Source organism: Phacochoerus africanus, chromosome 1 (assembly GCF_016906955.1).
Source record: "Phacochoerus africanus isolate WHEZ1 chromosome 1, ROS_Pafr_v1, whole genome shotgun sequence".
Lineage (NCBI taxonomy): Eukaryota > Metazoa > Chordata > Mammalia > Artiodactyla > Suidae > Phacochoerus > Phacochoerus africanus.
Genome location: NC_062544.1, coordinates 16765162 through 16783329, shown reverse-complemented (window position 1 = coordinate 16783329; position 18168 = coordinate 16765162). Strand labels below are relative to the sequence as shown.

General features: G+C 38.8%; 1 protein-coding gene across 2 annotated transcripts; it reads left to right on the top strand.

Annotated features, from left to right (window-relative positions):
• Positions 1-24: 24 nt before the first annotated feature.
• Positions 25-16761, top strand: SLU7 (SLU7 homolog, splicing factor). 2 transcript variants are annotated; one of them, XM_047781602.1, is made up of 16 exons: positions 25-139; positions 2083-2268; positions 3354-3507; positions 3842-3922; positions 4477-4641; positions 5674-5742; positions 8321-8368; positions 8564-8695; positions 9191-9288; positions 9992-10059; positions 10194-10333; positions 11712-11873; positions 14316-14420; positions 14580-14651; positions 14908-15024; positions 15661-16761. In XM_047781602.1, the coding sequence occupies exons 2-16, from the start codon at positions 2099-2101 to the stop codon at positions 15838-15840; spliced, it is 1761 nt and encodes a 586-aa protein (XP_047637558.1). In that variant the 5' UTR covers positions 25-139; positions 2083-2098; the 3' UTR covers positions 15841-16761. The 2 variants fall into 2 exon arrangements, with proteins under 2 accessions (XP_047637558.1, XP_047637465.1); XM_047781509.1 differs by lacking the exon at positions 25-139 and adding an exon at positions 1701-1719.
• Positions 16762-18168: the final 1407 nt, after the last annotated feature.

Sequence of the window (18168 nt, the reverse complement as noted above, 5' to 3'; positions counted from 1 at the left end):
GGTGCGCATGTGTTAGTCGTCCGGAAGGCACCGCAGTGGGTGCCGGGAGAGGAAGGAAAGTCAGGAAGTAAACATTGACGATCCGCTTCCTTCGTGTCCGGCTGTTTTGGGGTCAGCAACTGCGCGACCTCGTGACCAGGTGAGGGATTATTGTGAGAATCTGGGGAAGGGGAGGAGGGTGAAGGTGAAGAACTCAGGGAAGTGAGCTAGAGGCTAATACAGATATCCTCATGGCGTTGACGAACGCCAGGTTGAGGAGAGAATGGGAACAGGGGACCGAGAAGGATGCCGCCGTGCTAGGCCTCATACGTGGTACTTGTGCCCAGTTAGACCAGGACTGTATCTTCAGTGGCATGACATATAGTGCTGGTGTTATATTTCTCTCGGACAGTCCTGCATTGGAGGTTTTTAAGCTTGGGTAGTGGGACATGATATGGTTAAATCTGTTTTTAAAAATAGCACTGCAGTGTGGAGAATTAATTGTAGGGAATCAGAAGAGACTCAAAGGAAAAAGTAATAAGGTTGTTGAGAGCAGAAGTAGATGAATTTGAGTGATATTCAGAAGGTGAAAATAATACTTAGTGCTGACAGAGATATGGGTACTAGCTAGAACGTTGTTAAGTGATGGATGATGGTGTCTGTCTTTCATCAAGAGAGGGAACAGTGGAGGAGATTAGATTTCAGAGAGAAGATTAAGATTTGTTGAGTTCAGGGAGTTCCTCTTGTGGTGCAGCGAAACGAATCCGACTAGTATCCATGAGGATGCGGGTTTGATCCCTGGCCTCTATCAGTGGGTTAAGGATCCGGTGTCGCCATGAGGCGTTCTGGTTGCAGACTGAGAAGAGGAAAAAACAAAAACAAAACTGTTTGTTGAGTTTAGTTTTCTCTGTGGTATATAAGTGGAGATACTTTGAAGCAAGTAATTGTAATGTACTTATCTGAAGCTCAAATAAAAGGTCTGGAGTAGAGAAATAAGTTGGAGAGCCAACAGTTGTGTATTTTGGCTGTTGAAGCCTTGGAAATAGATAAGCTTGTCCTCTTCTGGAGTTAAGAGTGATGAAGAAGGCCCTAGGATTGAGCCTTGTGGAATCCAACATTAAATGACTGTACAGAAATGAATGAACTTGCAAAGGAGACAGGAACCAGTTTGGATCTGGTGTGGCTGCAGCATCGGCTAGCAGCTGCAGCTCTGATTTGAGCCCTAGCCTGAGAACTTCCATATGCCATGGGTAAGGTCCTAAAACACTAATATATATATATATTAGTGTGTATATATGTATATATGTGTGTGTGTATATATAAAAAGGTATAGAACTAAAAAGTGTCCACAGGACTTAACGCATTGACAACTTAGTGGTATCTTTGGAGTGGTGGGAGTGGAAGGTGAATCAGAGTGATTGACGGAGGTAGAAGATGAAGAAATAGATGCAATGAATATAGGTAATCTTTTTTTTTTTTTTTGTCTTTTTGCCATTTCTTGGGCCGCTCCCACGGCATATGGAAGTTCCCAGGCTAGGTGTCCAATCAGAGCTGTAGCCGCCAGCCTACGCCAGAGCCACAGCAATGCAGGATCCGAGCCGAGTCTGCAACCTACACCACAGCCCACAGCAACGCCGGATCGTCAACCCACTGAGCAAGGGCAGGGATCGAACCTGCAACCTCATGGTTCCTAGTTGGATTCGTTAACCACTGCGCCATGATGGGAACTCCTGAATATAGGTAATCTTAAAGCATTCAGTCTTTAAGAGGAGCAGAGGTAGGACTCTGTGTACTTGCTAAGGGTTAGTGTGATGGAAAAGTTTGAGACACACACATAGAGAGGACTTCAGGAATATATATGAGAGAAAGAATCTTTATGTCTCTCTCCAGTTGTAAATTAGAGTTGAGAGAAAACAACAGTATATAGGCACTTTTGTGGAGGGAAAAGAGACCTTTTCCTTACAGACACTATGAAAGAATAAGAACACATGAAACATTTCATACAACCCACAGTATGTATTTTTAGAGTGTACTTTTGATAGTCACACTGATGAATTCACAAAGGCCTGGTTTATACTAAGAGATATTTCTTCCTTTTCATAGGGGAGACCGGATAACCATGTCAGCTGCAGCTGTGGATGCAGTTAATGCTACCCCCATGTCGGGGTCTAAAGAAATGAGTTTGGAGGAACCAAAGAAGATGACCCGAGAGGACTGGAGAAAGAAGAAGGAGCTAGAAGAACAGCGAAAATTGGGTAATGCCCCTGCAGAAGTTGATGAAGAAGGAAAGTAAGTAATTTTTTATAAGATCTGTTCATTCAAAATTCAAATTCATGTCTACTTTTTTTTTTTTCATGGCCACACCCATGGCATATTGAAGTTCCCAGGCCAGAAAGTGAAACAGAGCCACAGCTGTGACCTACGCTACAGCTGGGGCGACACCAGATTCTTCAACCCACTGTGCCAGGCCAGGAATCCAACCCAAGCCTCTGCAGCAACCCGAGCTGATGCAATCTTAATTCACTACACCGCAGTGGGAATGCCTCAAATTCATGTCTACTTAGTTTACCAGTTTCTCATCCCTTGCTTTGACAAGAAGCCATCTCGTTACCACCATTTACATCATTTTTGTTTTATTTATTTTAGCAATGTGATGTATAAGGTTTAGTAATTGAATAACAATGAAGGACTTTTAGTTAATAGCTTTAGTCCTTCTCAGTTCTTCCCATTCCCTGTCCTCCCCTGCACAAATGGCTATGGTTGACCCTTGAACAACACAGGTTTGAGCTGTGCGAGTCCACTTATACTCAAAATTGTTTTCAGTGAGTGTGCATTCCACTACTGATTGAGTCTACAGATTCCAAACCGCACATATGCAGGTCCAAGCTATGCAGCTTGAGCATTCACAGATTTTGTTATCCAAGGCAGGTCCTGGAACCAGTCCCTCACAGATACTAAGGGATGACTTTAGTTATCATTCTGTTTTGAGTTCTTCTGGTTGACCCGCCACATCCCTAAATAATATACGTACCCCATTATTATAATTAATTCTAGGCATTATTAGTTAACTTCTTGCTCTGATACAAGATTAATCTCACTAACAAAGGTTCGTATCTTCCTCTCCCTTCATCTCTCCTCCCCCTTCAGTTACATCGCTGTTCTTACTTTCTTTGTTGTAAATTTTTTTGCTCTAATATAAGTTGCTTTATTTTTGTTTTTTATGATATTATAGAGATAACAAGTATATTCTATCTCCCTTCTCCCACTGCAATATTCTTAGATTCTGTATAGGCTGCCTTTGTAATTATAACATCAATTATTTTTCAGCTTCATTCTGTAAAAAAAAAAAATTTTTTTTTTTCATTTTATTACAGAGACATCAATCCTCATATCCCTCAGTATATTTCTTCAGTGCCATGGTATATTGATCCATCAAAAAGACCTACCTTAAAGCACCAGAGACCACAGCCAGAGAAACAGAAGCAGTATAGCTCATCTGGAGAATGGTACAAGAGGGGCGTGAAAGAGGTATGTAGGCAACCTGTATGTGTGTGTGTGCATGGGGAAATGAAGATTTTATTTTAAGAACATTAAATGCAATACTATGTAAAACAGAAACAGATTACATAACTTTTTATAAGGTATTAAAATTCACAATACATACTGTTTTAGCTTCTTTATCTTATAATTTTATATTGCTGAAGTCGTTAAACCTTTTATTTATGAAAGTGTGGAGATTCTAACTGGTTTTTCCTCTTAACAAATAAATCATTTCAGTAGACAATATACTAATGAGAGCCAAAGTTATTTTAACTTGTTTAGATAGATAAATCATTTTGTTTTTCTTTATATCCACTTACAGAATTCCATAACTACTAAGTACCGCAAAGGAGCATGTGAAAACTGTGGAGCCATGACACACAAAAAAAAAGACTGCTTTGAGGTCAGTTCACCTTTGAGAATTCTAGAAACTGTTGTCAAAGAGTCTCTTTCTTTATTCTTGTTAGAGAGTTTAATTTTATTTTTCTAAAATTACCTATATTTAGGAACAAGTTAAATAAAAATTAACTTGAGTGAAATTAGTTTAGCGTCATCGGAATTTTTTTTTTTTTTGCCTTTTGCACTTTCGGCATATGGAGGTTCCCAGGCTAGGGGTCTAATCAGAGCTCTTGCTGCTGGCCTATGCCAGAGTCATAGCAAGCCAGATCCTAGCCACATCTGCGACCTACACCACAGCTTATAGCAACGCTGGATCCTTAACGCCCTGAGCAGAGGCCAGGGATCGAACCCGCAACCTCGTGGTTCCTAGTCAGATTTGTTTCCGCTGCACCATGACGGACACTCCAAGTCATCGGAATTTTTTGCTGGAAGAATAACTGATAATTGAATAAATCATAAAGCCCCATGTCTGGTCACACACACTCTATAAAGATTATATGAAATTTTCTTTCGGCTACAGGGATTTAGGAAAAGATTTGATTTTATTCTGTTTTCCAGAGACCTAGGCGTGTTGGAGCAAAATTTACAGGTACTAATATAGCTCCAGATGAACATATCCAGCCTCAGCTAATGTTTGACTACGATGGAAAGAGGGATCGGTGGAATGGCTACAATCCAGAAGAACACATGAAAATTGTAGAAGAATATGCCAAAGTTGATCTGGTGAGCACCATTCCCTGCTTTCTTGCTATGCTTAAAGCATGTACATTTTGCTGTATCTCTAATTTATCAACTCTATTTTTTGAGTTTTCAAGCAGTATAAAAATGATGACATTTTTATCATTGTAATAATAGTAAGCCTAATTGAATAGTGAAGTAATCAATGTGCTAGCCCTATTTGGCAGCAACTTTTTTTTTTTTTTTTTTAATTCTTGTATTATCCTTTCCTCCCTGACCTAGGTTGCAGAAAATGCTGGAAGGATGAGAGCAGATTAGTGTCCAAAGCTTTTGGCTTTGGGAGTTAGAAACTCTTGACTGTATCTTGCCTCTGGGCCTGTTTTATAGTTGTCTCACATAGCATTTGAGGGTGGTAGAAAGGGATAGAATAACTCACTTCGTGAAACTGAGTTTTATTTTAGTTTAACCTCAGTTTTTTTGTTGTGATTTTACCTTTTCAGTCTCATTTTTTTAAAAAAAAACACACTGCTGCTTTTTTTTTTTTTAAAGTAGAATTAACATAAATCATGGGATTTTAGGGAGTTCCCTGATAGCCTAGTAGTAGTGGTTAGGACTCTGTCCTTTCATTGCTGAGGCCCAGGTTCAATCCCAGATCTGGGAACTAAGATCCCACATCAAGTTGCCACACGCCACAGCCAAAGATAAATAAATAACTAAAATCATAGGATTCCACATAAAAATATGAATTTCATCTTTTCTTGCACAATGAAGTATGTGGTAATTCTAAGCCTGCTTGAAACAGCCAGTCATCTCGAGTCAGGTGGCCCATGCCCCTTGTCAGCAGGGCTTACTCTCTGCAGCTTACCCCTGGTGCTGTCTAACTCAGTTTACATTAATGTCTGGTTCAAAAAGGAGTTGGTCACTCCTATTGTTTAGGAGCCAAAAGTCTAGAGCTGCAAGACATGACCTTGTCCAGTGACCTTCTCTGAAAGCAATAAACTTATTTATTTTATGTATGTAAAAATTAAATGTTCATTTGAATGCTACAAATAAATTTCATGTTTCTTTCTTTCTTAGGCAAAACGAACACTGAAAGCCCAAAAACTCCAAGAAGAATTAGCCTCAGGAAAGTTAGTGGAACAGGCTGTAAGTAATAAAATGATCATTTTTAAAAAATCCAGACTCTTAGTAAACAAAAAATGAAGGTTTAAACAGAAGTTCATTTTTTATCTCTCCAGTTAGAAAAGATTTTATGGAGAGAGAAGTGCTGTTGAGGGGAAGGAGTAAAACTGACACAGGGTTCATGAGACTATAAATTGATCCATTCATTTTGGAGAGACTGTTTCAGGCAGTTTTCAAAGCACAAGTTAGCAGGTAATTGATGTTAAAAGTCAGTTCTGCCCCTGGCTAGCTACTAGTCCTCAGAAAACTCATTTGCTTCCCTCTGTATCAGCCTCAGTGGATCATCCCTAAAGCAGAGAAACAACACCTACCCCGCAGGAGGCTTAGCATATATATCACAGAGTAAACCCTTGGTTATTGGTAGCTACTGTTGGGATTGTTCTTAATCATTAACAACTCTGGAAAAAGGAAAAAGGCTTCTTACTCTTTTCTAACATATTCTTTGTTGTTGTTTCTTATAAACATAATTTATTTCCCCAATAATTAGCATGCTTAAATGTATGTAAGGCACTGAAGAATTTTGCCCATTTGGATATGATGATTAACTACATAGCCTAGAGCCGTGTCTACTATAGAGACTTAGCTCTCAGTAGCAAAAAATTATTTAAAAAAAAAAATTTCCAGTTTTGAAGGTTACACATTTTCAGAAAAAAATTAAGAAGAAACATATCCCCTGTTTTAACTGTTAACATTTTGAAGTAGGCCTTTTATTTTTTGTCTTTTTGCCTTTTCTAGGGCCACTCCCGCAGCATATGGAGATTCCCAGGCTAGGAGTCTAATCGGAGCCGTAGCCACCAGCCTGTGCCAGGGCCACAGCAATGCAGGATCCAAGCTGCATCAGAGTTCATGGCAACGCTGGATCCTCAACCCACTGAGCAAGGCCAGCGATCGAACCCGCAACCTCATGGTTCCTAGTCGGATTCATTAAGCACTGCACCACGACGGGAACTCCTGAAGTAGGCCTTTTAGTGTCCCAGTCTACCCCCTCACACATATCTCTGAATGTATGTGACTGTAATACATGTTTTTTTTTAATGGATTCATCTTTAGGTACTGATTTATAACCTACTTTTTCAATTAAACGATATACAGTGAGGACTTGTTCTCTGTATCATTACATTAAATGTGCAGTGAGGACTTGTTCTCTGTATCGTTAAATATAGACCTATAACATTTTTATATAAATTTGCATAGTTCAATAATAAAAATCATTTAAGAGAGATGTACATTGAAAAGTCACCCACCCCAGCCTCTATCCACCTGATTCTAAACCTCACTGCCCCCATAATCTTTTTTATTTTTCTTACAGATTCTTTCAGTTTATTGTGTCAATACAAACAAATACAAATATGTAATCTCATCCCCTTTTCTCCCTCTTTTTTTTTAAACCAAAAAAAGTAGCAAAGTATATGTATTTTTCTGCACCTTGGACAGAATTACTTAATGTTGTTCAGTGTTTATTGATTACAGTAATTTATATAACCAAGTATCTCTTGTTGATTTGGTTTTTTCGTACACAAAAAACCAGTTATTTATATCGTACACAAAACTAGATTCTTATGCATATGTCTTTATATAATACACATATTATTTTGTAGGATAAATTCCTAAAAGTGTAATTGTTAACGCACCGAATATGTGTTTGTAAAATTTGATGACTTATCACTTAGGTACCATTCAGAAAGGCTGTACAAATTTATACTTCTACCAATATTCCCTCTCCCCCTCTCTCTATATAGAGAGAGACATGCATGTTTCCACATCCCCCCACTAATGCCGTAAGGTATTCTTTCTAACCTTTGAAGCCTTTTTAAGGAGATATGAGGAGGTACTGAGCAACTTGCTTTGGGCATTTTGTGCAGTTAGGGAATATCCTGACCCGTGGCTAATGAAGAAAAATTGTCTCAGGCAAGGATTTCACACTCGCCTTAAATCACAATATATTATCCACCTGAGTAGATTTCTTCACTGCCCAGATTCTACAAAGGCTGCTTTTGCTCTAAAGATACTTATTACATAACCCTGGTAAGTTTTCTTTTTGGCCTTAGTAGGAAAATAGTGAAGGAAGTTCATCTGTGGCGCAGCAGGTTAAGGATCTAGAGTTGCCACCACAACTGTGGCACAGGCTACAAGTGTGTCATGGGTTCGAACCCTGGCCTGGGAACCTCCACATGCTGCAGGCGAGGCCAAAAAAGAAAAAAGAAAAATAGTGAAGTTTAATGAGAATGTTGTGTCTGAAGATGCACACATATGAAATGAATATTTATCAAGTATATTGATAACCTTTATTTTTCTGTTATATTTGTATGATTTATAATCCTATCAGTGATAATTTTGGATTTGTAGACAGTCTAATAAAATTAACCATTCACAATGACATACTTGTATTTAAAACTTAACGTGCTTGCTACAAGTGAAAAATGAGAATTTGTTCGGTTAAATTTAAGTTATTTTAACTAGGAATTAAAGTGTCAAATAATCATTTGATTCAGTGGAATAAAATTACAAGTTTCCCTTTTTTTTTTTTTTTTTTGTGATTCAGAATTCTCCAAAACACCAGTGGGGAGAAGAGGAACCAAATTCTCAAACGGTAGTAAATATATGCCCTATCTGGGCATAGATGACATTTTTAAAATTTTGATGCCTAATAATAATAATAATATATAATTCATAATAATAATAGGTTTAAAGAACAAAATGAGTAAGGGTTTGGTTAAAGGGAAAATAAGAATTAGCTGTTGCTCCTTTTTTCTTAAAAATTTTTCCCCTCTCCTTTCTCTTCCAGGAAAAAGATCATAATAGTGAAGATGAAGATGAAGATAAATATGCAGATGATATTGACATGCCTGGACAGAATTTTGACTCTAAGAGACGAATTACTGTCCGGAATCTCAGAATTCGAGAAGATATAGCAAAAGTAAGCCTTGCCAACTTAATGTACATATTCAAAAAATATGGTCTTCCTAGCCTAAATTTTGTCTTCTCATGTGGTACCTGTATAGTGTATGGGTAATACAGTCAGTCTTTCCAAGGGTAGGTAACATTCTGGGGTTTTTTTCTCTTCAGTTATACCCCAGATAGGCGCATGCGTGAAAACACACACACACACTAAACTGACTCCTGCTATTAGTCTCCTGAAATCTTCTTTGATGGAAGTAAACATTAATGAAATCTTTATTTTTAAATGTTTATTATAGTTTATTTACAATGTCCTGTCAAACACACACACACACACACACACACCCACTCTAAACTGACTCCTGCTACTAGTCTGCTGAAATCTTCTTTGATGGAAGTAAACATTAATGAAATCTTTATTTTTAAATGTTTATTATAGTTCATTTACAATGTCCTGTCAAATTTTGCTGTACAGCAACATTAATGCAATTTTAAAACATTTTTCTCCTTCTAGTATTTGCGGAATTTAGATCCAAATTCTGCTTACTATGATCCCAAAACTAGAGCAATGAGAGAGAATCCCTATGCCAATGCAGGAAAGAATCCAGATGAGTAAGTATCAAGGTGGATGTATAGATTTCAACATAGGGGCTGGGAGTTTTTATTCATAATATGCAATCTGGGAGTTCCTGTTGTGGCTCAGCAGGCTAAGGACCTGACATTGACTCTGTGAGGATCCAGGTCGATCCCTGGTCTCACTCACTGAGTTAAGGATCCATCATGGCGGTAAGGTGCAGTATAGGTTGCAGATGGACCTCCGATCCAGTGTTGCCATGGCTGTGACTTAGGCCAGCAGCTGCAGCTCTGATTCGACCCCTGGCCCAGGAACTTCCATGTGCCACAGATATGGCTGTAAAAAGAATAACAAAACAAAATAAAAAACACTGCAGTCTGAAATTAGAAGAAGCATCTTGGAGTTCCCGTTGTAGATCAGCATGTTTCCTAACCCAGCTAGTATCCATGAGGATACAGGTTTGATCCCTTGCCTCACTCAGTGGGGTAAGGATCCAGCATTGCCATGAGCTATGGTGTAGGTCATACAACAGCTATGGCTGTAGTGTAGGCTGGCAGCTGCAGTGCTGATTCGACCCCTAGCCTGGGAACTTACATATGCCACAGGTGCAGCCCTAAAAAACAAAAAAATAAAAATAAAATTCTTTTTTAAATGAGCATTTTCGCATCACCTTATGGTCAGGTCAGAAAGAATTTTCTTAAGTCAATCTCTGAAATAATTTTTTTTAATTTGTGTTTACAGAGTGAGCTATGCAGGGGATAACTTTGTTAGATACACAGGCGATACAATATCAATGGCTCAGACACAATGTAAGTGTTTCCTTTATGTCAAGGTATTTCATATTGGCTCATAATAAATTTGGGTGCATTTTTTAATGCTTGTTTTCAAGAAGCATGCAATAAATGCAACTGACAACTCATTAAGATGTTTTAAATTACTCTAGTGTTTGCTTGGGAAGCCTATGACAAAGGGTCTGAAGTGCATCTGCAAGCCGATCCTACAAAACTAGAGCTGTTGTATAAGTCCTTCAAAGTCAAGAAAGAAGACTTCAAAGAACAGCAGAAAGAAAGCATCCTGGAAAAGGTAATTTTGACCACGTTGCTAAAGAAAAACATTTCTTAATGAGAAATTGCCAGGTAATAGCATTTGATTTACATTTGGCATGTAATACACAGTTCCATCAGGATTAGTCCTTTCCTTCCATTGACTTAATCAATTGGTATATAATGTTTGTATAGTTATGTCAGTGAGCTTTTTTTGTTTTCGTTATTTTTTTTTTACTCAATGAATTTTATTACATTTATAGTTGTACAACAATCATCACAACCCAATTTTGTGTCTCACTATTTGACAAACTTCACTTAGCATGATAATTTCTGAGTCCATCCATGTTGCTGCAAATGCCATTATTTCTTTCCTTTTAATGGCTGAGTAATATTCCATTGTGTATATGTACCACATTTTCTTTATCTACTCTTCTGTCAGTGGACATTTAGATTGTTTCCATGTCTTGGCTATTGTATATCATGCTACAATGAACATTGGAGTACACGGATCTTTTCAAGTCATGGTTTTCTCTGGATAGATGCCCAGGAGTGGAATTGCTGGATTAAATGGTAATTCTCTTCTTTTGCAGCAAAACAAACCACTTCAAAACTAAAAAGTATTTCTTACTTCTCACCATTTTGTTAGGTTAGTTGGGTCTCCTGGTCTGGGCCTGTCCATCTGAAGCAAAACGATCTAGAATGTCCTCACTCTGGTTTCAGGCAATTAGCAGGCCTCATCTGTCCTGAGAAGGCCTCAGTTAAAACAGCTCATCTCTGCCAGACATGGGCTCTCCTCCTCTGATAAGCTGGCCCAGTTTCTTTATATGGCATTCTTAGGATACCAGAGATAGCAACAAAAAGTAGCACAGCCATGCCCAGATCAGGGAATGGAGCGGCAGAGTCATGTGGCAAATGGGCATGCGCACAGGTTAAGACGGATTTTATAGCCATTTTGTAATCAACCACACTCCACAGATGAATAGCAACTGAGACATCTTTTATTCACCTATGAAAATTTGGTGTGGGTTTTTTTTTTTTTTCACTTTTTCCAAAGTCTTTTGTTGTTGTTGTTGTTGTTGTTGCTATTTCTTGGGCCGCTCCCGCGGCATATGGAGGTTCCCAGGCTAGGGGTCTAATCGGAACTGTAGCCACCGGCCTACGCCAGAGCCACAGCAACGCAGGATCCGAGCCGCGTCTGCAACCTACACCACAGCTCATGGCAACGCCAGATCCTTAACCCACTGAGCAAGGGCAGGGACCGAACCCGCAACCTCATGGTTCCTAGTCGGATTTGTTAACCACTGCGCCATGACGGGAACTCCCCACCCATCTTTGATTGGAAATAAAGCTTTCAGCAGAGAATTTGAATGCAAATATTTGTAAAAGTTACTTAATAATGTTCATTGTCCTTTTAGTATGGTGGCCAGGAACACTTGGATGCCCCTCCAGCCGAACTGCTTTTAGCTCAGACTGAAGACTATGTGGAGTACTCAAGACATGGGACGGTCATCAAGGGACAGGAGCGGGCTGTTGCCTGCTCCAAGTATGAGGAGGATGTGAAGATCAACAATCATACGGTATCTGTTGAACCAGAACCAGTTTTGTGTTCTTCTTAGCATTTTGCTCTGGACTGTATATTTTTTGTTTGAACCTCATTAGTAAATTATTGCAGTATTTTGTTTTTTTTACATTTTAACTTTGTTTTAATGTTTCTTAAATCCAATTTTTAAAAATTACATTCCATTTACAGTTAAGAGAAAATATTGACTATATTCCCCATGTTGTACAATACATCTTTGTGGCCTTATACCCAATAATTTGTGCCTCCCACTCTCCCACCTCTATATTGCCCCTTTCCCCCACAGAGGGATAGGGAAGTGATAACCACTATTATGTCTTTCTCTGTCTTATTTCACTTGACATAATGCCCTCCAAGTCCATCCATGTTGCTGCAGATGACAAAAATTCATTCTTTTTTATGGCTGAGTAGTATTCCATTATATATGTGTGTGTGTGTGTGTGTATACCACTTTACACAGTCATTTTCTTTACACACTCATCTATTGATGGACACTTAGGTTGCGTTTACATCTTGGCATTTGTAAATAATGCCACTGTGAACAGTGGGGTACATATGTCTTTTCAAATTAATGTTTTGGGGGTTTTTTGGATATATACCCAGGAGTGGAATTGCTGGGTCATATGATAGTTCTATTTTTAGTTTTCTGAGAAAACTCCGTATTTTCCACAGTAGCTGCACCAATTGCTGTTTTATGAAATTTTCTCAGGATGCGAAATACTATTACATCCACTCATATATCCACCATCTAGATTCATTTTTTTTTTTTTTTTACAGATTGCCATATATGCTTTGTCTAGGGGACTGTGTGTGTATAACTACATTTTTTTCACTGAAACATTTGGAAATTTACAGATGATAGGACATTTCATTCATAAACATTGTATCATCTATCCTAAAATTAAGATTGTTCTATATATTATCATTATCACACTTCAGAAAATTGACATTAATGCCTCATTATCACCTAACCTCTAGTCCTTAATCACATTTTTCAAAATATAACCAAAAATGCTGTTAAATAGCTGTTGGTGATTTTTTGGTTGGAGGAGGGATTTTATGTATATGTATGTGACACAGTATTCAATCAGTTTACAGTTTATTTTGATTGTTATTTGGTTATTGTTATCTTTTTTTTTTGTCTTTTGTTGTTGTTATTGTTGTTGTTGCTATTTCTTGGGCCGCTCCCGCGGCATATGGAGGTTCCCAGGCTAGGGGTTGAATCGGAGCTGTAGCTACCGGCCTACGCCAGAGCCACAGCAACGCGGGATCCGAGCTGCGTCTGCAACCTACACCACAGCTCACGGCAATGCCGGATCGTTAACCCACTGAGCAAGGGCAGGGACCGAACCCGCAACCTCATGGTTCCTAGTTGGATTCGTTAACCACTGCGCCACGACGGGAACTCCAGTTATTGTTATCTTTTTTTCTAACATGTATTTCCCTTTTCATGATAGTGACTATTTAACAGATCATGCCATTTATCTTGTAAACTGTCTCATATTCTGTATTTGACTGGTTCCTAATGATATCATATAACTTATTCCTTATTCCCTGTATTTCCTATAAATAAGATCAGAAATAAAGGCTTGGTTAGATATAAGTTAAATATTTTGACAGGAACAGTTCACACGTGATGCAGTATATATCATATTGCATCACATCATAAAGCATATAATTTGCTGTACAAGTGTAGTTTGAAGTACCCAAACTGCACTTGTGTAAGTATCAAAAAACATAACTAGGAGTTCCCGTCGTGGCGCAGTGGTTAACGAATCCGACTAGGAACCATGAGGTTGCGGGTTCGGTCCCTGCCCTTGCTCAGTGGGTTAATGATTCGGCGTTGCCGTGAGCTGTGGTGTAGGTTGCAGACGCGGCTCGGATCCAGCATTGCTGTGGCTCTGGCGTAGGCCGGTGGCTACAGCTCCGATTCAACCCCTAGCCTGGGAACCTCCATATGCCGAGGGAGCGGCCCAAGAAATAGCAAAAAAAGACAAAAAAAAAACATAACTACTTATAGGAGCCAGGCCAGTAATTGTATATGAGTGAAATGAGCCAGGCAAGTTTTACAGACTAGAAAACACAAGAGCCAGGCCAGTTATCGTGTATGAGCGAAATGAGCCAGACAAGTTTTACACACTGGAGAACATAAGACCTGTCTGATAGGCCCATGCACTGGTCAGCAACAGCCAGTTATTGACAAGTGGGAATGTGGGCCCAGAATTTTCCAATCCTTCTAAATTTTTCAAGAAGTCCTAAATTTAAATTTATCCTAAATTTAAAGTTTTTGGGGGAGTAGAATGTAAAACCATTGTAACCACAACCTCTCCCTGTTAGCTAGCCCTAGAATCCCTGTAATTTTCCTTCTTTTATCAACAGTATATAAGAGATCCCAGTTTCAGGTTTCTTTTTAAATAACCTCCTCTCTCTTTTTCTGTAGCATATCTGGGGATCTTATTGGAAAGATGGCCGATGGGGATACAAATGCTGTCACTCATTTTTCAAGTATTCCTATTGTACTGGAGAAGCTGGGAAAGAGATTGCTGTAAGTCATTGTCCTCTATTTCCTAAAAGTGAAAAACAGCCAAAGCTCTTAAGTCAAAATCTGTATGAAAAAATCTTTTTATGTTTTAAATGTTAAGCTTTTCCGAGATCACTGGTAACTGTTGACACCTCAAGTTAGATTACACATATTTTTCCACAGAATTCAGAGGAATGTATTATGAATGATACAACTGGAGAAGAATCTGTGAAGAAACCTCAAACCCTCATGGAGGTAAGTCCATGATCAATTGTCCTCAATTTTTTTTTTTTTGGACAACACTTGCAGTGTGTGGAAGTTCCTGGGCTAGGAATCAAACCTGTGCTACAGTAGTGACCTGAGCCTCTGCAGTGACAACGCCAGATCCTTAACCAGCTATGCCACAAGGGAACTCCCATCCTAAATTTTTACGTGTTGGAGGGAGGACTTTAAAACTGGAACTAGAGCTTTGTTTTTGCATTAATAACACTATTTCAATTCTCTGTGTCAGATGCATCAGGAAAAACTAAAAGAGGAGAAAAAGAAGAAAAAGAAGAAGAAGAGGAAACATAGAAAGAGCAGTTCAGAGAGCGATGATGAAGAAAAGAAACATGAAAAATTGAAAAAGGTACTTTGTAAAGGCTAAATAGTACAAGTGACTCAGTATTCTTTATTTGTAAGGACCTTAGAAAATTGTCAAGTCCTCTTCCCAGGCTCATTTTTAAAATGAGCAAATGAGCCCCAACCTTGGAAAAGTTGCTGACGTCACCTATCAGGTCTAGAAAATCAACAGAGACTGTGTGTGACTTGGTGTGCCTGCTTCTTGAACTATTTGTTAAGTGTCACTAATGCACAGAAGAAAAGTGCTTGGTATAGCTGTTACTTTAGAGCTATTGACATGTTGCCCAGAGAAAGTTGTCTTCTAGCTCTATAATTCGTGTCAGCAAGTCTGTCTTGAGAAAATTCAGAATTGCATCAGTTGCCAGCTTCTGTCAGTAAAATGTACATCAGTTTTTGTTGTTAAATAAAATTTCTTTAACATTGAAAATGTCATGGAATGTTTTGTGCTTTATGAAAATATGTGAGTCAAATAGTGATTAGTTGTAGCTTGATAGCAAAAGGGCTGACTGCCAGGCTCTTTCAGGCAATCTAGGTTTTTGATGTAGTAATTCATAGTCAGTGGGGTTTTTTGGTACTCTGCCACCTTTGAACAAAAGAGATCTGATGAAGAGTCATGGTCCTCATGTCTTTCTTCTCACTGCAGGCACTGAATGCAGAGGAGGCCCGCCTTCTTCATGTCAAGGAGATCATGCAGATCGATGAGAGGAAGCGGCCTTACAACAGTGTATATGAAACTCGGGAACCCACTGAAGAGGAAATGGAGGCCTACAGAATGAAACGTCAGAGGCCAGATGACCCCATGGCCTCCTTCCTTGGACAGTAATAACTGGTCACAGACAGTCACCCAAGATAGACATTGCTGATATATTCTCTTAGATTCTTGCTGATGATTATTGATGGGAAAATCCATATCGATTCTTCCTGCTTCCTGGCTTTAATAAAGCATCCAGAAGTCTCATAGAAAATTCATTCCTTTCCATACTGAAGAAACAAGAAGAAATAAGCAGGACATTAGGGGCAGAGTAAGGTTTTATTTCCAATTTTATATTTGTGAGGTGGAAAAAAGTCTTGGCTCTCCACCTATCACATATTTTTGCAATATTTATTAAGTTTCAGACTTTTAATTCCTCAATTTTTATGGCCATTTATCTTGTCTTAGCACTCATTTAAAGGGCAATTAATTACTCTTTCTCTACTCTCTCAGAACAAGGGCTTCATTTTTTTTAAATTAGTAGTAACTATAATTGTAGTTATATAGTAATCATTTGTTTTCACCTTCTTAAATTTTTCTGATTTGAAAGTAATACTCCTTTCTTGAGCTTTGGGTTACTTGAATAACTTTATCCGTGATGTCAATCTGTGTAGTAATAATTGTTTTCCACTTGGTTATAAATTTATTTTCATTCTTAAATTTTGTTGCGGTTATAAAATTTTGATTTTCAAAGTATTTCCTTGAATCTTACATTCAAGGAAGTGTAAGCCTTTGAATGAGAAAGACAAAACTGTATTGTCACTCTTGAATCAGTGTAGACTGATCAGTACTAGGTCTTTTACCGTTCTGGAAATGAGTGTTTAGACACAGAAATCCTTTCCTTTATCACAGAGGATATGGTTTGTGATACTCTTTGTTGTTTTCATTGTGAATGCCTTTATATAACAATCATGAATATTGGATATTTTAATATTTGTTGTATGTAATCTTTATAAGCAACAGGTGTCTTGTAAAATTTGCAAAAAAACATAAGCTGAAGTTGAAGGTTTCTTCAAAGAATAAGTTCAGCTTTTGGGACTGTTTGTTAGTAACTGAGACTGCCACAACTCTTAGGCTTCTACTAAGAACACTGCTAAATAATACAGTAACAGTGGCAGCGTTGAAAACAGCCTGTTTAAAACCCCTAACATAAGGACACTGACTTTTCATAGCTCACTTGTTTTTCTCAACTACCATACCACTAGAATATTGCGTTAAATGATCATCTCAGAAATATGGAGTTCACATCATGGCATGGCAGAAACGAATCTGACTAGGAACCATGAGGTTGCAGGTTCAATCCCTGGCCTCACTCAGTGGGTTAAGGATCCGGTGTTGCTGTGAGCTGCAGTGTAGGTCAAAGGCGAGACTCGGATCTGATGTGGCTGTGACTGTAGTGTAGGCCAGCAGCTGTAGCTCCTATTTGACCCCTAGCCTAGGAACCCCCATATGCTGCAGATGCGGCCCTGAAAAAAACAAGAAAAAGTGCTGGTGGGAGTGTAACTGAATCAGTTTGTCAAATACAATGAATATACATGCTGTCTAGATTCAGACCAGTATGAAATTAAAACAGCAATGCAAATAGGTCTAATTCTTAATCTACCTTAAGAATCTCAAAAATTTGTTTTCGGAGTTACCATTGTGGCTCAGCAGGTTAAGAACCCAACTAGTATCTGTGAGGATTCAGGTTCAATCCCTGGCTTTACTCAGCAAGTTAAGGATCTGACACTGCCGCAAGCTGCAGCTCAGATCTGGCACTGCTGTGGCTGTGGTGCAGGCCAGCAGCTGCAACTCTGATTTGAGCCCTAGCCTGGGAACTTCCATTTAATGCAGGTGTGGCCGTAAGAAAAAAAGGAAAATCTGTTTTCATATTCCTACTTTAACAATAGGATAGTCAACATAAAGCCATATTGGTGTCTATTTTATATTTCATTTACCTTTTGTTAATAAAGATGTATACTTCAGAAAACTGCAAGTGGCTTGTAGCATATTTTCAAATACTTGGCAGAAAGTGATTTATAGGGCTGGTGGGAGCCTGGGTTAGTTTTTGTGCATTTGACTTAGGAAATTTCAGGACACTTTCAACTCAAGAAAAATGTGTTACCTAACATTTCTGGACTTTTTTTTTTAGGGCCAAACCTATGGCACATGGAAATTCCCAGGCTAGGAGTAGAATCAGAGCTGTAGCTGCAGGCCTACGCAACAGCCATAGCAACTCGGGATCCGAGCTGCATCTTCGACTTAGACCACAGCTCACAGCAATGTCAGATCCCCAGCCCACAGATTGAGGTCAGGGATCAAACCTGCATCCTCATGGATACTAGTTGGATTTGTTTCCACTGTCACAATGGGAATTCCAACATTTCTGGGCTTCTGTTCCATCTTCTGTGAAACCTAATT

Coding starts and splice junctions, on each gene's coding strand:
- SLU7 (XM_047781602.1), top strand. CDS start 2,099: ATGTCAGCTGCAGCTGTGGATGCAGTTAATGCTACCCCCATGTCGGGG. Junction 10,334..11,711: donor AAGAAAGCATCCTGGAAAAG/GTAATTTTGACC, acceptor TTGTCCTTTTAG/TATGGTGGCCAGGAACACTT. Junction 14,652..14,907: donor AACCTCAAACCCTCATGGAG/GTAAGTCCATGA, acceptor TCTCTGTGTCAG/ATGCATCAGGAAAAACTAAA.